At 35.2% G+C, this 22907-nt stretch overlaps 1 protein-coding gene and 1 long non-coding RNA gene across 4 annotated transcripts; both read left to right on the top strand.

Annotated features, from left to right (window-relative positions):
- Nucleotides 1-445: 445 nt before the first annotated feature.
- Nucleotides 446-16622, top strand: LOC145778971 (uncharacterized). Of its 3 annotated transcripts, none has more exons than XR_014290499.1 (9): nucleotides 446-516; nucleotides 871-1039; nucleotides 1595-1713; nucleotides 2073-2263; nucleotides 2543-2618; nucleotides 4950-5207; nucleotides 7484-7585; nucleotides 8021-8241; nucleotides 13438-13481. XR_014290499.1 is itself a non-coding variant. In XM_082590558.1 (9 exons), exons 1-9 carry the CDS (start codon nucleotides 495-497, stop codon nucleotides 16619-16621), a joined length of 1248 nt encoding a protein of 415 aa, XP_082446684.1. In that variant the 5' UTR covers nucleotides 446-494; the 3' UTR covers nucleotide 16622. The 3 variants fall into 3 exon arrangements, 1 of the variants encoding a protein (XP_082446684.1); XR_014290500.1 differs by lacking the exon at nucleotides 13438-13481 and adding an exon at nucleotides 8872-9061; XM_082590558.1 differs by lacking the exon at nucleotides 13438-13481 and adding an exon at nucleotides 16434-16622 and having other exon boundaries at nucleotides 8021-8143.
- A 1465-nt stretch (nucleotides 16623-18087) lies between these two features.
- Nucleotides 18088-22798, top strand: LOC145779061 (uncharacterized). The gene is made up of 3 exons (XR_014290508.1): nucleotides 18088-18203; nucleotides 19283-19531; nucleotides 22700-22798. It is a non-coding gene; the product is annotated as an uncharacterized LOC145779061 (long non-coding RNA).
- Nucleotides 22799-22907: the final 109 nt, after the last annotated feature.

A 22907-nucleotide genomic window follows, 5' to 3' on the forward strand; every position in this document is an offset into this window, starting at 1 on the left:
AAAACAGACTTTCTGACGTTTTTTCAACTCAAATACTTTATTTCAATAAATTTCAATAAATTTGTTGAATAAACATGTAATTGTTATACGCGCAATACACATTGCTATTACCTTGTAAAATATTTTGGTTCTGTGATTTTCATAGCTCCCGTTATTAGCGATTAATTAGCACGGGGCTAAGATAGCCCGTGACGTGCTTTCCACGTACGAAAAGAGCTCGTATTAAGATAGGGTTAAAGCGTTCAGATAAGTTTAAGTTTGTTGAAAGTTTAAACAATGGAACTTAGTCGAGTGCTTTATCTTTGATGTACTAAAATACAAGGCTGGTCTTGTTAATCGTTTATCACAATTTGTTGATACAATATTCACTCATCACTCAATTTCTATTGGCAGTCTCGAGAAGATACAGCGCATGTGCAACAGCACCCTGTTTCAACCAAGCGACATGTTTTGAGGTTGGATGTGGGTTTCGATGCCGGTGTGCTGACAATTTCATGGGAGATACATGCGCTACCAGTAAGAATATTAAAGAATATGTTTGTCGGTGTAGTTGATTGTTATTCACGATCCGAGTAAGTGGAGTTTGTGGCTATGATGTCACATTCATTGAAAGTCATGACGTTCGGACGGAAGAATCTGGCAACGATTCGGCCTGGAAGACAATAACCTATCGTAATTACTCGTCACACGGACCTTCCACGGGTTGGTGCTGGGCTTTAACAGGAATAGCTGGTTAATGCAACCTTAGTTGAAGCATTTGGTTGATGAGACAAAAAACGCTGTCGCTTACTTTTTCTCGTTTGCAATGCTTCATACGACAATTTATATGATGGATTTTCAAATTCAGTTGCTAAAATGTTCTCGTTATAGAAATATTGAGCGTCACAGCTCAAAATGCAACCATCCAAGTGCTTATCAACGATAATGCTGAACTGGTTTACGACGTGGTGGCTTTAGTTCCAGGGGAGGCGCAATGTACTCTTCAAAGAGCAGGAGAAGACAGAGTTATACGACACGTTTTCTTCAATGCGTCTATGACGTGAGTGAAATGTTCTGTCTCATTGTTTGTCAAATCAATGGCCTTTAATAATCGCTTGAAATACTCACAATTTTGCAGCTCGTACAAGATGCTGGGGTCAAGTAATGTAACTATCAGCATATCACGAATATTTCAACACTGTGCGATGCTCTTACAATGTACAGCTTCATGGCTGTGCGCTCATTGTATAGCTACTGGCAATTCTATCCCATAACAGTAAAATTGCTTTATTTCGCAATAAAAAATGGAACTTTAAATGGAACTCATTCAGACCAATACAACACCACGCCAACACCAATCATCATCGCATCATACAAATACCATTGCATCACCCAAGCCAGCCCTATGCCCACGGTTTCATATTTACACCATGTCATTAGTCTTGTATCAATGCTGTATCAGTCGAACAGGTGTCTGATACGTTTCCAGACTTCGATATTGCTGTGAGAAAAGAATATATCTTGGACTAGAAGGCAGTTTGTTTATTTTATTAATAACAAGTTGAGTAGTGTTACCTTTACAATTTTAAATTTGTGAAACATTTGTTTCTTTCAGTGTTTCTCAAACTATAAGAAATGTACAAACCAATGGTACCTTCAGACTCGCATGCTCCATAACAAGCAATTGGCGTGAAATTAACCAAAGTAGCCAGATCATGGTGAACGTAATGAGAGGTTTGTTTTAATAAATTGCAATAAACAGCTGCGTTTAGGCACGAGCAGTTTAAACTAGAGCACTTTGATCTTTTATATAATTGGTGCACATAAGACTACGCTCTTATGAAGGTTTGTTAGGAAAAGGTTAAATGTGGAAATTGCAAGAGAGCTCGGTAGACTGCCAAGACGCAGTGTACCCGCTTTGCTACATTTTGAAAAGGCAGTAAACCAACTTTTTAATGATTTAATTAAATTTTTGCAACTATAGATATAAATACATTTACTTGTCAGTCTTAAGATTCTTATAAGTTACATACTTGAAAGTCTATATACTTATAATAGATACTTATAAGTCATATAGCTATTTATTTATACAGTTCCACCTCACATTACTCTTCCTCCCTCTCCAATCGAGTACATGCAAGGTTCGAATGTAACTGTCCGTTGCGTAGCAACAGGCCGTCCTCTGCCCAGAGTGTCGTGGATACGAGAAGAGACAAATGAAACGCCATCTCAAAAGATGAGGATTTTTGCTCGACGAGTTGTTGCTCTTTTGAACCTGACAAATGTAAACAAGCAAATGCTAATTTTTTTGTGTGAATGATGTTTTGATCATGTTTGTTAAGCTGCAAGAAAGACACCATTTATAACCATATATTTACAAGACCAATTTGTAAGCAATGTTGATGGTGAATTCATCAATTTGTTGATTGGTGGGACTTAAGAAAGTTTCTCACGTGAAACCAATGTAAGATTTGATTGTCTTTTAGGCAGGATGATTGTCCTGATGTTTCATACCTTAAATTATTGCGCTTTCCACTCAACTGTGACGTATGTTTTCATCCAGGTAACGTTTAATGACTCAGGGAGGTATATTTGTGAAGCTGATGGCACAAGAAAAATAATTGAAATTGAAATTTTTGGTAAGAAAAAGTGTGACTGTCAAACAATATTGGTGCTACCTTGTATATGATACAAACCAACTGTTTCATGCATACCCAACTGTCTCAACAAACTGTCTTATAAAAAAGAACAAGAAAAGTTTGTAAGTAACAATTTTTTTCAAGATTGCAAATGAAAGAGTGTTTAATTTAATATGGCAAAGACCATGCATTCATATGATGAAAATGAAGATATTATGACATTCGACCAGTGATGCAACAATGTTTTTTTTTTGAAAGCTTAAACTCATCGTGTAGCGACAGTACTGAATCCTGTTGTCAAACATTGATAGAGAGAGCAACTATAAAATGTCAGTAAGATGAGCTTCCAAGTAATGCAGTGCATACCGCCCTTGAAAACAAATCGGCTGTACTCAGAAGTAGTCCTCCAGCTTTTCATTGGTTTAAGTTCCTGATAAATTGAAACGTGTTTAAACGACAATTATCAGCACTACAAGGAAGCAAACAAGAAAGGTACCAAATGTTGGTGCACTGTTGAAGGACCAGCTACTATATTTGTCAAAGATGTAGCCTACAGTTATTTATCAAATGCAGTTTTAAATAAAACAAGAAAGTGCAAACTTGTCTTTCTGCTGATTTTCATGCTCCACAGTCTCTGTGAACAGAGCACATAAGAACATTTAAAATAGACATTTTTGTTGAGTAGATAGTAGCCTATGTTTAACTAAAAATGTAACATAACGGTTAAACATCACTGAGCGAAACAATTAAACATAGCTCATCTACAACAAAGGAACTGCGGCTGATTTGGCTGTCTAGAGAAGGAAGCCTAGCCCTAGGCCTACAGCTGAACACATAACACTGTTGCGTTACGAATTGCAGTACGCTGCTGCTTGGTGGCCTGGCAAGAGTAATTAAATTGATTAAAAAAAGGATGCTGTTGCGTCGAGAAGTGTACACCTCACAACGCAGGGAATTTTTTGGCCGTATAATGGCCAAGGGCACAATATGTACATTAGAAATATTTTTTACGTTTAGTTTAGCTTGATATTTTAATTGTTTATAGATATCTTTTTGGCTTCAATTCAATATTTTTTCAGTAAACATTAATATTTTCAAGCTGCGTTTGCGAAGTTGTAAGTGAATTACAAGCTTTGTAAATTGTGAACAGTAATCTCAAAGTAACAAAAAACAAGAACAAGTTGCAAACTTAATTCGAATAGTTTTTGTTTTCGCACTTTTCCGGTGATCACACACATTTTTTATCTCAATATCGTCGAAAGCTGATGGAACTAGAAGAATGATTGAAATCGAAATTTTTGGTAACTAAACTGTATGACTACTTATTCACTGAAATCTCGTCTTAAAATCTTTTACTACTAACTTCAGGCGTACCATATCGATGTCTTTTCATACGGAGCCTGGTATATAGATAATGCGTTCAGCCCAAATAGGAATTTTTAGAAACATCTTTAGAAGGCCATCGAAATCCACTGGGGAAAGTAGCACCACAAAACAGTTTTGTGAAACAGAATAAAAGAAAATTCCTTGAGGAAATTGAGTAAAAGCTAATCTTTGCAAAGTAAACTATCAACAACAATGAACAAAAAATGAAAATCTGGAGAAGGGCTTTAATGGTTGCGATCCCTAAGCTTCATAAACCATCAATGGACCCTTCTGTTGTGAACAAGCTCGATGATCATGCAGACCATATGCCTGTCCGAGAACAGGCGAAGCAGTTTGCAAGTGATGGCATGATGCCAATGTTGTCATAGGCGGCTGTGAAGTCGAGAAACAGGAGTTTTGGGCACTTAGTAGCGAGATGTATTAAATCTCTGAGCTCGGTAATTCATTAAACTTCGAATTTGTGTCAATTGATCTTGTTGTTGTGATTGCAAAGCATCATTATCAACGACTCAGATTAATCTTCGTTCAAATATGTTTATATGTAAAGGTGGTCGCAGTGAGATCATCACGTAAATTTCAATCAAAAACAGAAAGCAACCGTTTTGAATATCTTAAAAAACTAGACATGACAGAAACAACCTGACCTTAAATTCGAAATAAACGCCATAAAATAAAAACAGTTCCTTTTTTCCTGAATAGTGTAATTTTAATACTCTACTTTGATTATAACGTATACGAAAACAAGCCTACTAGTTTTGGTTAAGGTATATTACCATGTTTCATTTTCATCATTTCAAAGTACAATTGAGCAAATAAAAATCAAACATAACCTCTCGGCCATTATTCGCACACTCCACAAGGAAACTTCAGTTTCTCGGAGGTTTCTACTAGCTCCATCGATTTTATGATGTGATTGAAATTTTTAATAAGCTTTTTTCTTTCCAGCGTTGAACAGAACGTCATCAACAGGCGATTGTACATACATTTTCACAACCACCCTTGTTACGTCTTACAAGCAAGCCGCATCGCAATGCACGAATCGTGACGATAGTACAGTTTTGGCAATTTTGAAGACTGATGCCTTGCGTGCATTTGCATTCAGACAGATTAGCTTAGTCAACGATCCTCGACACAACTTCTACGTTGGAGCTCAAAGAATTAATGGACAATGGAGATGGAAAGACAAATCACGTTTAAATGATGGTAAACAAGACTTGTTTTATATCAAAGTAGTTAATGTTTGTAGTTTGGTGAGATTTTTGACATACGGTTTCGTAGCCTACTTAAATTATTAGAGGTTTGTCATCAAACAGAACGGTAATGTTTCAATCCTATGTTACACGCCTTTTTTCTGTGCTAAAATCAGTCACGTTGGTTTTTCTAAGAAAACTCTAAGCTACAAGGCGTGTTTGCAGATGTCTTGAATTTCTGAACCCTCATTCAGAATCGGCTTTGATAAAGTCTAAAAACTTAAGACTTAGTCCTGAGATGACAAGCGATAACAATTTCCTTAACCAGGTTTTGGTGCTCAGTTAATTGTGAAACAAGTCAACTTAATTGCAACCATATAAGACATTGTCTTAATTTCACAATACATTTGATGCGTACAAAGATGCCACTTCTTGTTCTGCACAATTTGAATAAAACTGTCTCTACATTGAGACATTGGGTGTAAGGCCTCTCATTATATAATGTGAACTGATGGCGTTATTTGGCTTTAGAGGCGAAAAAGTAATTTGTATTTTGTCAACAACTACTCAATCAATTTGAATGGATGTTTTTACTGCCTCTCATTTTATAGTGTGAAGGCGCTATTTGTAGCACCAGTTTGATGTTTCACTGGTGCTAAAGATCAATAAGATTCGATGACATTATCTTGATACCATATCACTTCATTTACTTTATTCGAACACTAGGTCCAAATTTGAAATCATGTTGGAAGCATATCACATTAATTAAACTTTGAAAGGTGTTTTTAAAGGTTAAAGTTCTTCCTTTCCTCCTGCTTTACCAATACACAGGTTTAAAATCGCAATACGGGTGAAAATGACCCATGCTATGCATTGACGTAAATTTGTTCATGGTATGCATGCTAGGGTTAAAATCAAGCTTACAAAATACCGATCTATTAGAAGGAAAGGGAAGGCTCATTAGTCTGTAAGACAAGACAGTAAAATCAGTTCATTAAGTTATTGCTACTTCCTATCGGCGTCTAATTGCAAGAGTGAAACAAATTGAACTGCGACTATACTAATTAACAGAACACTCTGAAAGAAAACCTGTTGCTGCAATATCGACACTACAGCTTTTCATCATCATCATTTTGTTCCTTCCTCGTATGGAGGGTTGGATACAATGCGCCATTGTTCTCGACCATGAGCTGTGCGTACTGCACATTCATAAGTTAATTTTGTCCATTTTGTGATGTTTGTTGTCCAAATCATTCTTGGTCTACCTTTACTTCTTTTACCGTTTATCTTCCCTTCTATTAATGATCTTTGTAATGAATTTTGCCTTATTGTGTGTCCGAAATACTTCAATTTTCTTCTTTTGACTGTTTGTAAGAGCATTTGGCTTGAATTGAATTTGGAGAGTACTTCATCGTTAGTGATCTTTTGTTTCCATGAATTTTTAACATTTGCCTGTATGTCCAGAGCTCGAAGGCATCGATCCGTTTCTCCATTTTTTGTGACATTGTCCAAGTTTCAGAATTGCATAATAGGGTCGACCAGATAAAGCATTTTAAGATCCTGAGACGAATTGATAAATTTAAACGTTGATTGGTTAAAAATTTTTTCATTTTTCTAAATGTAGTTCTTGCAATTTCTATCCGTCTAAGAATTTCATGGTCACACCTCCCATCTTCAATTATGAAATGACCAAGATATGAAAAAGAATTTACTTTTTGTATAATTTCATTGTCAATTATAATTTGGAGTACTGGAGTGTCTGGTGATTTTGAGATTATCATTGATTTGGTCTTTTTAGCGTTAATTTTCATATTAAATTCTTTACCAATTGAGTTAACATTGTCCAATATTTCTTGAAGATCTTCTTGTGATTCAGCCAACAGAACAGTATCATCAGCATAGCGTAAATTTGTTATATTCAAGCCGCCAACTTTTCAGAACATACTAAATATCCTGCATGGTAATAAAGCTCAAAAAATAAATCAAAAAAGCTGCTTCAGGGTTTATTTTTTAAAGGTGCCATATCTTTTTTGTGTAATTCTGCAACTTGAGGAAGACACTATCGCTTCACTTCATCAGTGGTCATTACTGTAGCAAAATCACTCAGCATTTTGACTTATCATGTGCAAACCTAGAAGATAGAGTAATGTGGTGTGTAAGTTTTTCTCTTTACAAATGCAGCTATTAAATGCTGGAACTCTTGTTGGATAAAAACATTCATCTATGTGGTTTAAGACCGTTGTCTGCATATATAGTTGCATTTACATTGAAATTTTTGCTTTACAATAGATATACGTGACAACGGCGGGAATTGCGCAGTAGTTCAACCATCCGGCAGCCTTTTATCTGTTAACTGTTCATCAACACATTGGACAGTTTGTGAACAACCAAGTAAGTGGTGCTTTTGAAAACTTCGTTTGTCTGCGCCTAAGTTATTAAGACTAAATAAAATAAAGGCTATTAAAACATAAACATCTAAACACAACTAAACAATCATAAATAAAGCATCTTGTTGTTAAAAGTGAAACACCGTAAAAGCGGCTTGTTCAGTGTCTTATTGATTCTATATGAATAATGTAACATAAAATTTATTTTAAGAAAATTATAGTTTAAAATGCTAATGAAATAAACATAATAATAGTGGTTTGTGAAGATAGGTTGCCATTGACAAACCCTAAAACCTTATTATTTTTGTAGTTGCACGTGATAATTACTCTTAATCCGGACAGAATGCTTACTCGATGTCACGACAGCAATTAGATGATATGTTGTGAGTTGTTTCAAAATCAAAATTATTTGCAGTCTTCAATGCTCTCTTGTTCTTAGGACAAAACAGTCGATCTGCATGTTCTTCGTCACCTTGCCAAAACAACGGATTTTGCATTCCTGTTGGTTGCAATTATTGGTGCAACTGCAGCAACAACTTCGGTGGCGACAATTGTTCGACTAGTGAGTAGCCTTAGAACAATTTAACAACAACCACACGTAAGCCTGAATACGATAGGATGCAATCAACCTGGATGCGATACAAAGGACGAACAGTCAGAGTAAGCACTCTCTCATAGAATATTGTGAAACAAAAATGTAATGGTGAAGTGATGACCATTGCAGAAAAAACGTTACTTGAAAAAATTGCCAAATTACTGTAGATAAACAGGCTCTTTTCTCACAAGAAATGTAACGTCAATGCTGTTTCTTTAAATTTCAAGTTTTATCAATTTGATTTATTTTTTCATAGTTGAATCATTTTGAAAACAAATCAATAGTTTTTCCCACTTTTAATTATTTTGGTAGCAAACTAATATATTTTTCCAATTTGTCTGAGGAAAAGTTGATTATTTGAAGTACGTTTTTGCTTAAGTTTTTAACAAATCTTCAAGAAAATCCCTTTTTTTGATTTTTGCAAATTTTTTATCTCAAAAAGCAAAATTAATAGTGAGAGGGCAAGATTTTATTGACGTGAAGATAAAAAAAAGTTGACTTGATAATTCAACAAATTGACTTTGTTGACCTAACAAAAATTTGACTGAGTCAATCATTGTTTCTTGTATTTTATCTGTAAAAGAAGGCTGCATTTACGAAAAAGAATTTAAACAACAACAAAAAATATTCAAATCCTCAACAGAACATTCAGCTCTTTCTGAAGGCTATCAATCAATCAGTGGTTTATTTGCCAGAAACAGGAACAGTCCATGGTCGAAATACGCAAGTTGTGATGCAAAAGTGGTGCAAGTTCCCACACTGACAGTGAGACAACGAAACGACAATACGGTCTACAAATCAATTGCCACCACCCTGAAGAAATGATAATTTTTTCACTTCAGGGACAAAAAAATGTAACAGAAAAATAGAATGTTCCGCGCTTTAAAATACACACCAAGCATAAATCAAACATTTATTTTAGATAACGTTTACACAAAATTACAAGAAATAAGCAGAGATTAGATTTCCATAACATACAATTTACGATTCTCCATAGCTTTGTAAAATTAGTGCTTTCATCTCTTTTTTCAAACAACGAAACGGTAAGTTTTTTAAGCTGCTTATTAATTATTAAATTTTTGCAAGCTGCTATGTCATAGTTTTGCAGTTTTTATTGAATTTAGCGCGTAATGCCGCAAGTATTTCTTTCAAAGTCGTATCCTTACATTGCTCGCAACGGTTTTTTGTGGTGTAGTTGTCACTTTCCATCAGTTTGTTTGATCACAACATTATAGCACAATCGGCTAACATGAGGTAGCCACCTGTACAGAGTGAGCACAAGTTGAGATTGATAAACAAGAAGTTGTTAACCCCATTCGGACTAGACATTTGTAAACAATAAACAATACAAATGTTTGCTAAACTTGCTTGTACTAGATGACAAAGTTTTCCAGACAACCAGCACAAAACTTTTCACCAACCAATATTATGCTACGAAAAACATTTGTTGTTTAGTAGGAAACATTAATTACTACACTACATTTACAAGTAATATTTCAACTTTCAGATAATGCTTAGTCATTGCGTTTGCTATTGATTTCCTTGTGACTTCAATTTACTTGTAATTTTGTAAGGAATAAGTTACTTGAAATGTAATTGTTTTAGACTTGCGTTGGAACATGTATGAATTATGAAGAGAGTCGTCAGAAATTACAGCGCAATCAAACAAACTAACGTCTAGATAACTATTCAACCTAATTATTATTTTGAATTTAATTGATTGAATTAAACTTCCTTCAAAATTGATTGAATTAAATTGCTGATTTTGAAGGTTTCTGTGAGTAATTATCAGTTTTTGCGTTCATTCTAAAATGCTCATCTTTCCATTGTTTATACGACCTTGGCCAATGTAGCCAATCTGCTTTGTGAATAAAACGAAATGTCTCAAGCACATGAAAACAATAAGGGTGTTTCGGTTGACTGAATACTGTGGAAGGATGCAGTCTAAAATCACTCAAAGCACTTTTCGGGCAGTTTAGTTCAATCTATGCTTCACAATGAAACTTCCTTCAAATTTGAAGTATAGATTTGTGTGGTAACAAAAGCACAAAATTAAATTAAGAAATTGGTGATGAATGAATTATGCAAACTTTCCACAGCCTGAAGCAATCATTACGACAACAGTTTGACAGCCTCTTTCGATGTAAAACAATGTTACTTTAGCAAAAATATTAGTCAAAAAGAAATAGATTCCATCCATGCAAATTTGTTTAGTTTTGGATCCATATTTTCAATCTTTTTCTGCATTATCGCTAAATGGCAAAAATAAAAATAAACGTATGTTAGAAAGTTTACTTCATGTTTTCAGCGTTGCTAAATGTTAATCAGCAAAAAAACTTTTAAATTTATCTGAATTTGGGTTTTTACTAGTTTAAAAATTGTAGAAATACCATCGAAAATGTCATTGTTATTTCAAATATTTGCTCTTCAAAGATGCATGGGCGTGTGGACTTTTGTTTTAAATAATTGTGCAAAACTGTATATACCGTTAGTTGCGTTATATGTTCTGCAACTCAGTTTTACAATCCAGTTTTTTTTTTGCTTTAGCTTCGTCTCTGCTATAATCAGTTAGACGTGCAACTTTGTTTTTTGCAAAAGTTCAAAACAAGTAGCCTGCATACTTCTAAACCTAGTAATGTGCTCTGTCCCATTGTAGATTGTCGAACAAAACAAAGTCGAAAGCTGGTTTATCGCACTTTTTAAAAGTTGTATGTTGATTGGTGAGTAGTAGGCAACCATAAACCACTGAATATATGATTTATCAACACACCTAACAATTGAAAACACGTGGTGATGTATTGGAAACTAAAAAACGCAAATGAAGAAAAATCATCTTTTGTTCAAACCAAATTTATTTTAGAGTAATCTATGCAAGATCCTCTTCACAAATGTATTTGCATTTGTGACGAAGAAATCAACGATCATGCTGATAAAAGTGAAACTCTATCTATTGCTATGCAAGAATGTTTGTCATTTGATCGTTTATACGACGTTGCTAAATGCAAGCCAATTTGCTTTGGAAATAAAAGTAATCTCTCCCTGATGATGTTTTAGTTGACTGAGCAGTGTAAAAGTCTGCAGTCATTCATTACTCCTAAAACTTTTCCATTGGAGTGTTCCAATCGCGCTTTTCATAAATATATTTAGGCTTATACAGTGTATGCCTACGTTAAAGGCATATTCAATGAAATTTTCAAACTGGAATTAAGCATTAAAATGCGTAAACTGAACACTCAAGAATACATTTTTAAAAAAATTACCGAAAAAAAATGTTTTCAAGGGCGCTGGCAAGGCCCAAAGTCCAATGTTTCATTTTTTTTTTTTTCAAAATGACCAAAAAGTGGAAGCACTGCTAGATTATACGTCATAAATGCTAAGAGCTCCAGCAATATCAAAAGTCTTTTCGCGCGCTGGGTTGCAAAGTTCGGACGTGTTGCGTTCAAAGGAGTTTTGCAGGATAGTTTTACACGTTTTTTAAGTTTCTAGGATATTTCGTTGAGTAATAGTAGCAATGTTACGAGAAAGGTGAGGTACGGTAGTATAAATGTAGTAGCATTGCTAAAACTTAAATGTCCATAATATCAATATTGCAGCATAGGCTGACTATTGTAGAAACAATATTGCAACATATATACCGTAGCAAATACTATGCCTAACTTTTGTGTTGTGTTTGGCTGCGACACGACAGCATTGCATAAGCCTGAAGTTGGTATGTTTGAGTTTCCCAAAGACAGTACGGTACGCAAAAAAGGAAATGGAAAAAATTTGTCAACACCACAAGTAAGTGGAGTGGACCAAAATCAAACCACATAATTTGTGGTCTGCATTTTCAAGAAGCAGACTTCAACAATCTTCTTCAATTCAAAATGGGATATGTCAAAAGACTTTACTTGAAACCTGGTGCATGTCCATCAATCTTTCCCTCTCCACCAGGAACTAGTGCAACAGCTGAAAGATCACATTTGACTTCTTCCTGGTGACCAGCTTATAGAAGACGTCAAGTTAATGAAGTAATGTTGATTTTATAGTTTATTGTATGGCAGTGGCTATTTGACCGGCTCCGGTCTTTGAATCTGAAACACTATTTGACCGGTCATGACGTCACTACATAAGCATTTCTTTTCCCGTGTTTGCCGAACGACCCTACATTTTTGCTCTCAAGTTAGTTATATACAATACTTCTTTTAAAAAAAATGGTAATGGTAAAACCATTTTTTAAAGAAGTATTGTATATAACTAACTTGAGAGCAAAAATGTAATTGGTCTTTCGGCAAACACGGTCACTTATGACGATCGGAAAATTACCAAGAAAAATTCTCAAATTCCAGTAAATTAAAAAAACTCTAGCTTTATTACTCAAATTTGAAAAGACATAAAAAAATGTGCTGTAGGCTACTCAAATTAAAAATTGACCACAAAAATGCGCTTCGGGTCAAAATTTAGATAAAAAAAAATGAAAAAAAAGAATGCTTCCAGATAGTATCGAACTCATCCCCTCCAGAATGGCAGACGGAGACGTATCGCACGCGCCACGGACTGAGTTGAAGAAAACGTGTTGAATTTAGAAATTATATCGGCGCTTCTCGTCTTTTACTTTGAAAGAGAAAAAGAAAAAAGTGCTTATGTAGTGACGTCATGACCGGTCAAATAGTGTTTCAGATTCAAAGACCGGAGCCGGTCAAATAGCCACTGCCTTATTGTATTTAGTTAGAATTGCAGTATTAGGTTTTGATGGATGCAACCTAGTTCGTACCCTGAACAGTTAGTACCCTCAGTTAGTACCCTGAAAAGATCAAGAAAAAAAATTAAAAAGCGGAAGTCGCTGATCGCAGTTTCCGCAAACATTTCAAAAATTTTCCCCTGAAAATATCGAAAGAAAGATAGCACAAAGCCGAAGTCGCTGATCGCAGTTTCCGCTAACCCTCACTCATCGCAGTTTCCGCAAACATTTTTCCGCAGTTTCCGATAACCGTAACCCTCGATTTTGTTTGCGAAAACTCCGATCAGCGACTTCGGCTTTGTGCTATTAAACTCCGATCAGTGTCTTCAGCTATTTTTAATTTTTTCTTTCGACCTTTTCAGGGTACGAGTTGAGGGCATGAATTGTTCAGGGTACGAATTTGGGTGCATCCGGGTAAAAGAACTAATCAGCAGTTAACTAAGGCTGCAGCATGTTGACAATCACTGGCCTTGGGCCTACCAATACCTAGCACACTACCAGGTAGCAACTATTTTCCTATTACTTGATATTTTTGCTTCAGTGGATAGCTGAAGACATTGCTGCTCACAAGAATAGTGATACTGCTGTGAGTACAGATGGTGACAGTGAAACACATGATTCTGTGAGAATGGATGATGACCTAGATACACATGAAACATTGGTACGTTGTTGATGGATGACGTAATGCTGATTTCTTATGAACATAGACATAGCATGATTTACACCAGGGATAACGAACCTGGGCCATTTTGTCACACAACTTTTTAATCGTAACCTACTATGAAATCTTTTAGAAGCGCCTCAAGATATTATTCATGAATACTGTAGTAACAAACGGCGGATGAAAGTAATAAAACCCACACAGTTGAAATTTGTCCAAATGCTTGAAGCTCAGCATTTCATTATGGCTTACTAATTGGTGGAAGAGAAATGCAGTTTTTGGCATTCTACACTTTCTTGCAGAATGTTAACTGTTGCACTATTACTATTAGGTTTTCCTTCATTCTGACGTATCCTGTCAAACTGACAAGTGTGCTGCAACCAAAGTGACTTGTGATGGAGCAACACAATATGACACATCGGATTTTGGTGTTCCACTGTCAAAAGGATGCCAAGCTACAATTAAGCCCAAAAAAGCTTCAAAAAGTAAGGAATGTTTAATACTAATTTGTTGTACAAAAAGTTTATAAAGTGCACATTTGTTGGTTTGTGAAATAGAATTGTTGTGAAACAGCGTATTACTGCCAAACGGTAGTCCAAAATCTACAACACTGTAATCTGTTGAGACATGCTTATTAGAATTTTAAGCTCTGCAGACTAAATCTGAGGAGTTAAAACCTTAGAGGGTATTTCATTTACGTTAAAATAGTAGCTTGAAGTACGAATTGGTATACCGGTACAGCAAATAAGCCTAAAAAATGTTTCTAAGTTCCCAAATAAAAAAAGTTCTGCGTACCCTACCTGCATCTCAATTATTGCCAAATTTTTTTTGTTTGATTCAACGTTCATCTTTGTATTATGGGGTTATAACGGTTATTTTTTTCCAAAGGTTATGTCGAAGATTTACTGGAGTTGGCAGTGGCACTAACCCGCCATCAGAGCAGTTTGACTTCCTACCGAGCTGATTGGGTTTCACAGTTTTCCGCTCCAACAACATGCATGATTACATTTACTCTGCTTGTTTAATATATGGCGCTGTTGAAACAAAATAAATTGACTTGACTTGCTATCGCCTTATTTGTTTCCAAGTTATCAATTCCGTTCAGTAAAAATAAAGTAAAAAAGAATTTTTTTAGGTTAAATTAAAATGGCCTTAGTAATATGTAAGTCTGCACCAAGTGAAAAATGCACTAAACTATGAAAAGCAATTCAATGTCCTGTTAAATCTACATAAAATCGCTCATTTTGTTGGTCCAAGAAATGTAGCCTATGTGATCAGACGAGCGTGAATTTACACAGCAGCCTATGTAGATTTGGTTGGTTGTGTAAAATCATGTGTATGCCATTTCTTTGAATGCAGTATTTGAACTAGACAAAACATTATTTCATTCTCCAAGTATAAAAACTACCGCTTGTAATCATAGAAACTCAGGTTAATGAGAGAATACATACAGTTAAATCGCCCGCAGTAAGAAATATTGCTCGATCAGCTTTTATGACGTAGGCTGTACAGTCGCACGCTTCGCTGCTCACGCAAATTCCCGTTTTGACAGCTCTGACAAAAGCACGCGCGGAATGCTGATCAGACCGCAATGGGGCAAAATTTCATTGAAAATCGTTTTATGGTAGCAAGTTAAACACAAAGAACGTGGAAAATCGCCAAGTCAGGTTTTTCCTTTAATATCCCTTTAACGTTTGGAAGTTTAAGGTGAGATTGATTTAGCAACAAAAACAATTCCATAACAAACTGTGATCCCGAATAAACCAATACTTTCGCAGTCAAAGCAATTGCATTGGTTTTTGAACATAAAGCTGATGTTAGTTTTAGAGATGATATTAGCTCGAAACTTCTAATGAAGTTTCAACCTCTGTTATTTTTGGTAAACGAAGCTCCAACAGCTAATGAAACTAACTTTTTCTCTTTTTGTGCAAACTAAAATGTACAGAGCATACTTGCAGACAAGTCAAAAAAATGACAAGTTTGACATGACATAAAAGTCTTCTTTTGACCTCCATAAAGCCATAAAAATAAATTAAAAATGTGCAGTAAAATTATGGTTACATTTAATCTTTGTATTTATTTAAGCTTATTATACCAACGTTATATTTTTTTACATTTTTGTATTGTATTTATCAACCATTTTATTTAGCCTATCATAAAATTTGGAGGGGTATTTTAGTTCCGTAGCCTAATTTTTGACATAGGGAAATTGTTGCTAGAAGCCGATTACAAAATTGTGACAAAGTTGAGTTCTAAACTTCATGCACTTTTGATAGCGAAAACACAATTCCCACGAGATCAACTGCATTTCTTCATAAATGCCAGTCCACTTGTTATGGTTCACTGATTTTTCTGAACAATACATTGCAACACATCTGATATCAAGCAGAGCGAAGATTTGACGTCGTGACCTATTTTATTCCGACAACTGCTGACGCAAAATCCAGCGGTGGAGTTAATTCCTCTTCAATTTCACGCTGATTAATTTTTTACTAGTTTTGCAGACAATTTTGGGAGTAGGGTGTCAAAAACTGGTGATAACTAAAAAACTATACTACACAAAAATGTCATTTTATTACTAAACCAAAGATGAATAATTTTTAGGAAAAGTCATAAAACTTCAGTTAATTTGAGCCAATAGCTGTTATGTTATCGATGAAAGTTTTAGGTATGGATGGAACCCGTCCACCCGTTAGTCCGAATAGGGTTAAAGTATCAGTGTTTTTCAGAATTAAAAGCAACATACTTGGACTGGATATATAAATTACATATTTACTGAAAGCCTGATCAATACTACAAATTTCATGAAGCTCATTCTAGTGTTGGTTTGCTACATGAAAGTTTGTGCTTTTTTCTAACAATGACATTGCATACAGGAATACTGACCATTACCTCACAAGCGTCCACCCAAGCTGAATATGCGGATGATTTAACGCTGAGATATAACGTGAGATCTTCCATCCCTGGAACTGTCCAGTGCACTCTTAGCCAGGATGGTTCTCCACTGAGAGAACGTGACTTCCAACAAAATGGAGAGTATGTTAAATTTAAAGATTTGCGATGATTTTAAGTAAGCACAGGCTGTGAACTTAGCACAGCTTGATTCGATGCACAGAAATGAGTAGCTACCTTTGCACGGTACAGACAATTTAAGATAAAAAAAAACTGCGCTTGAGACATTCAAGAAATCGTTTCTAGCATTTAACCGGTGATTATAGACCAGACCTGTGGTTTCCAAACTTTTTTTTAGTCACGTGCCCCTTTTGATAACTTTTCAAGCCTGCAGAACCTCACCTAAACTTTTTCCAAGATTTTAATCCTAAAAACTTTAATACATAACCTACTACTGAGGAGATATTTATTGTAATATCGGATATACACAGTAGCAGATAAAGAAAAAAAAAATTGAAGCTTGAAAGTTTGAATTGGTCAAAGGTTGAGATTTAACAAGTTTAACAAAGTTCAGTTCAGTTGTTTTTATTTCTGACCATCATATCAAAACAATACACGTCAGCATAGCAAAGGTCGAGAAAAGGGTAGAAGCGACAAAACGCGAACGTTAAAACGTGCTTGAGACCGAAGTAAGTTATTGAGTTGAAAGAAATTTGGCACGGTCGCAACACCTTCAGAAAAATTTAAGATATAAAGGGAAAATAAAAAAAGAAAATGTTACAAAACAAAAACAACATATATTTAGGCTATAGCTTTATTAGCCCACATAGCTTTAGCTGATATATTTAAGATTTGTATGGCCAGTTGCTATGAAGATCGGCCATGGTGCGTTATCAAGAGTGCTGATGGTCGTAAGGGGAACACGTCTTGATGCGTTTAGAAGAGCAAGGCAGGCAAAGAAAACCCCACAAAGAAATCCTACCACGGGCAAAGCCATTTCAAGCGCAACGCACCATAGGCCTTGCACGACTCACAAAATAGATAGGCTATAACTTGACGACATGAAAACAATGACAAAAACAAATAAAACAAACTAGCCAAAACAACATCATCATCTTGCGGAAATTCAATTATACCCAGTGAAGTTATGTCTTGAAGATATCAAGCGTGCTTTGATAAAAGTTACGTTGATGAAGCGATAATTTTAGACCCCAGTCAGCTAAACTCGTCACCTCCACACTGATCCAACGTTAGCAAACGTTGAATTAATGCAAAAACGACAGGCATCGCCAGCTGGGATGTAGTAGTGGCATGTCACAGTAATATGATAAATTTGGGTTACCGTTTGTTTTACACGTTAAACCATAACAAAAGTGAAAAAAAAAATCCAATTCGGCATGTTAGAATGTTCGGCATGTTTGCAAGTGTTAATTCTGCAATATATCGGAATACAGTATAAGGAGAATTACTTCTTGTTGTTAGGCAGCTTGATTTTTTACACATAATTATATCATTGAATGTTGTGGGAAGTAGCTTTTTTGAATATTTAAACATGAAAGTTGCAATCTCTTTAACAAAACTACTCGACACAAGTAAACTTTGCTTATTATTCATTGAAATAAACTTGTTTCATTGCAGATTTAAATATCCAGTTCGAAACATCGTCGACTCAACATTTCGATTGGTTTGCACAATCGGAGTCAATGGTAGAGTTCACAGTCGATTTTTTCGAACAACACTCACTCTGATAAGAAGTGGGTTCAACCTACACCCTAATAATTGTTCGCTGTATTTATTCACTTAATATTATTGGGTACAATCGAAACTGAAGTCATCTAATAAATGCAACTGAGACTAGAGTTTGGTACTTGCAATGTAAATTGGAAGATGACAAGACAACACAGGTAGCATCAAAATTTCATAGAAATTTGAGATCCACTAATCAACAAGACAGCTTTTCTTTGCAGGAAAACAGTAAGAAAGTTGCATTTATATTATATAGTGCATTGAAAAATTCCATTTCTTCATCAAACTTTTAAACTGCAGCAACCTACTTATATTATATGTGAGATAATGTATATTGACCTAAACCAAAAAAAAGTGATGAGTTTAAAATAATATTTTATTGACTTAACCCAAATTTTACCCAACATCATAATGTTTTGGAATTTATCCTGGCTTGTTAGTGTGTGACAAATAGTTGAGCATATTTTGATTTGAAAAAAAAGTTTTTAAAATGTTAATTTTTATTTTGTTTCAACCAATAAAATCGTTTTGGACAGCTCGAATCACAACTACTCGTTTGCAACAACAACACAGGGAAATCTGGTTAACTTGATGGTTATTGTGACGTAATGTAACAATGCGTAGTACAAAAATAAAAAAATTATAAACCAAAACAATAAGACAGAATAATGAAAATAAAGGAACAAGCCAAACTTTTCAAGAGATGTAGCTCCACGCATGGCAACAACAATAACATGACTTCTTTTAGCATTATGACTAACAATGTTAATCAAAACGATTGAATTTATTGAACGAAAAATTAAAAAATGAGTTAATATTATTAAGTTTTTATGGATCTGTTAAATTGAAAATTTCTTCCTGCTCAATCATGCTTCAACAATTTGTATCTTGATATGTACAGCATTATTTTAAAGTAAAGAGAAGTTAGTCCAGCTGAGATTTTGTAAATTGAAATTAAATCAGCCACAAGTCATTACTTTAGGCACAGGCCTTGCATGTGAGCAAGGCCTGTGCAAACACATTGCTATGAATTGACGCGTCAGATTCTGACATTTATGACAAATAAGATTAAAAATTCTGCTTGTAGAATTACGTGCTCGAAGAAATCATTGCGTTTATGAATTCACCAAACGGCAATTGACGAACGAGGAGGCGAAAGAATATTGTCGGAGAAGCAAGACAATCTTGGCTGTGTTGAACACTCCAGAACGACGTGCCTTTGCTTCGTCTCTCATTAATGGTAACAGGCTCAGAGGCAGAGGAGCAATCAGCTACTTTGTTGGAGCTGAACAAAGGGATGTCTGGAGATGGAATAATGGATCAGCTTTAAGATCAGGTGCAAAGATTAAAAGTTGTTCTGATTTTCATAAATATTTATGAAACCTTATTTTCTGTCTGACTTATTTATTAAGAATATAACTGATGTTAGTTTTTTAGCTTCAAACAATCGTGCACATCGTTGTAACAAGTCAAAATACTAATTTGAAAAATTACAGTTATAAATATCAGAGAGGAATTGAGCAGAATTTTTCCCTAAATGCGTTATTTGCTTTACGAAAATTGATAGCGTTAGACAATTGAAGACTTGAGTTAACCCTTAACATACCAAGCGGGGTCTCGTAGGGACCCCAGAGGTGAATTTTTTTATCTCCCGCCTTACCTATAGCAACAATTTTTCTCATCATCTTTGTATGTGTCATAAATTTAATCAAGTTCGGTATAGTGCAACAAAAATTAAAAAATTATTTGAAACATATGCAAAAAACAGCATAACGTTACCTGGGGTCCTAATGGGACCCCCCTTGGTATATTACGTTATAAATGCTGAATGTTAACCAGTTAACTTCACGCGAAAAACGTCCTTACATTTTGCCAGAGATTGAGAATTTGATGACAAATCAACACGTAGTCAAAGAAAAGAAAATGCTAAACCTGCAGCTTTTCGCGAAATTTGAATGGATTTATAGAAAACTGCAAAAAACTCTATAAGCCATTTGAAGAAGTAACGGTAGATGAACAATTAGTCTCTTTCCAAGGGAAATGTCCAATGAGAGAGTATATGAAGTCAAAACCAGCAAGATATGGAACTAAAGTGTGGGCAGCTGAAGACGTGAAAACCACTCGCTTGTAGAATCTCCAAGTCTATACTGGAAAACTTCCTGGGAGTGCACCTGAGAAAAATCAAGGACGTCTGGTTGTGTGTACTGTGTGACATGATGAAATCACTGTTTGCAACTAGAAGAAGTGTTACCACAGATATTTTTTTTATATCAGTGCCAACTGCAGAATTTTTGCTCCAGAAAAATATCACCAAGACAGGAACACTGAGCAAAAAAGTCAGATATTCCTGCAGTTATGGAAGTTGCGAAGGGACGATATATTTTATCGTCAAACTTTATCTTTTCAGATAAACTGTCAGTTGTAAGCTATGTGCCTAAAAAAACAAGACGGTTCGTTTACTATCTTCTCAGCATCTTGATAATTTACTGTCTAATGAAGATCACAAGAAACCCAACATGATACTTGAATATAACCGCACAAAAGGCGGAGTGGATGATGCAGACAAGTTGGTGAGTGAATATTCTTGTGCCAGACAAATGTCAAGATGGCCTTTCCGACTTTTTATGAACGTGCTTGACATTGGAGCCCTGAATTCCTATATCACTTGGGTGTTCATAAACAGAGACTGGAACAGTAGAAAATCTAATCGAGGATTATATTTCTTGTTGGAGTTAGGCAAAGAATTAACGAAACCTAATGTCTTGCGCAGAGCATGTAATCCATCTGGTTTTCAGCTTTACATCGTTAGAGCTATTGCAGTTATGGGAGTTTCTGTAGGTCGAAACACTGAAGCTTCAAATATATCCTCAACGTCAAGGCAGCCAGTGACGGAAGAGAGGAAGATGTTTTCAATGTCCTTGAAACAACGATAGAAAAGTTAACATTATATGCTCCAAATGCAAACGTTTCGTTTGCGAACAGCACCGAGTCACCAACCCAACTGTGACAAGTGCAAAAGAATGTGAAGATGACAGTGGATGAACTGTGCGTTTATGAATAAGATCCTTTGTCTAAGTAATTTGTAGAAACACATGTGTTATACTATATGTGATGCTAAGACTAAAATTTTAGTTTTTATAACACTTGGGGTAACAACAGGGGTTTGTTACAGTGTCATAAAAATGGCATCTGCTTTACTTACAATTTCGGCAATCTTCCTTTGTTACATTAGCTGTATAAACTGTAATCAAGGATGAAGAAAGTAGACTACAAATTGGCTTGTGCTTTGGTGTGCCGGTATACAGATTGTATGTATTGTGAGACAACGCAAAACTGGCTCAGCCAATTTGCCGTTTTTAATTTCCAAGGAAGAATGGCCTCCTTCATCCACAAACCTGAACCCCCTAGACTTTGGCATCTGGTCTTACCTGGAGAGCAGGGTTTCGACTAAATACCACCAAAGTTTGGAAGCAGTGAAGGATAATCTGAAAAAATAATGAGCCAAAATACCCAAAAAGTTATTCATGACTCTTGCAGGTCCTTTTCGAAGCGTCTCCGACTTGTTATCGACGCAAATGGCTGACACATTGAGTAAAACTTGTTTTTCCTAAATATTTAATTATTTGACAATAATATTATATGTTTATTACTCAATTATTATCTATCATTTGTTAAATACATTTGTTTGAAGTTATAACGTTAATTATTGATGACCCTGTATATACTGTATACTTTAAGCAATAGAAACGATGGGGTCCTTGGAGGACCCCACCTTGGTAAACGACGTTGGTGAGCTAGGCTTGGTATGTTAAGGGTTAATAGCACTACTTATAAGTTTAATAAAAAAGAAAGAGCCCACCATGTGGATATTACATTTTGGGCTTTTCATTGTTTGATTAGATTAACCAGGCGTTCTCATCATTAGCACTTAAGTAGGATGCCAGTAGTTTATTTTTAATTTGCATTGCTGGCAAATAAATGCTAAAAGCTGGGTACACTACTTCTTCAGCGTGACATCGGAGCATACATGGGCTACTCAAATTTTTTTAGGTTTAAATAGAAAGTTAAGGAAATTTTTACATGGATTGGTTGGAACCAGAAAAGTCAGAGATTTTACACTTTAATTTTTCTAAGCAATCAAACAAAATTTAGGATAAACAATAGTACTGATTTTAACGTCTTTCCTGGTTATGAAAATACTAAGAGATTTGGCTGCCGAACTCTACAAGAAAAAAAACAAAACAACAATTTAGTGGCCAACCTGGCCCAATGGAGCCTTACAACCATTTTAGGTCACTTTATTTATCAAATGCTTGGTGAAAAGTTTCACTCTGTTTTAACCATTCTAGGGTTAAAAAAAATTGAATGAACAAATTTTATCAGCAAATAACTAAAAGACGTAACAAATGGATTTTTAACCATACGAAATATTTTGCACTATTTTAACATTTGCCTCTAAAATTTGTAAAAAATAATTAATCAGATCATACAAATTTAATGACAGCGCCACATGGCAATGGACTATGTGCAGTAATTTTACCGTCAAATGTAATAGAAACAAGAGATTGCTCAACGAGGAATGGAGTCATCTGTGAAAGACTAGGCGAGTTTTAGGTTAATTTTATGTAGTGTTGGAGATATGCTGTATTGTGTTTCAAATTACTTACTGCTTTTTTTAACACAAGCTTCCAAATATTAACATTACGAGGATC

This window comes from Aplidium turbinatum, chromosome 1, assembly GCF_918807975.1.
Source record: "Aplidium turbinatum chromosome 1, kaAplTurb1.1, whole genome shotgun sequence".
Classification (NCBI taxonomy): Eukaryota; Metazoa; Chordata; class Ascidiacea; order Aplousobranchia; family Polyclinidae; genus Aplidium; species Aplidium turbinatum.

Bases quoted from the DNA above. Each gene is read 5' to 3' on its own strand.
- LOC145778971 (XM_082590558.1), top strand. From the start codon at position 495: ATGGGAGATACATGCGCTACCA. The intron at 1,040-1,594 runs GTGAGTGAAATG...TGTTTCTTTCAG, and splicing joins TTCTTCAATGCGTCTATGAC to TGTTTCTCAAACTATAAGAA. The intron at 2,264-2,542 runs GTAAACAAGCAA...GTTTTCATCCAG, and splicing joins CTCTTTTGAACCTGACAAAT to GTAACGTTTAATGACTCAGG.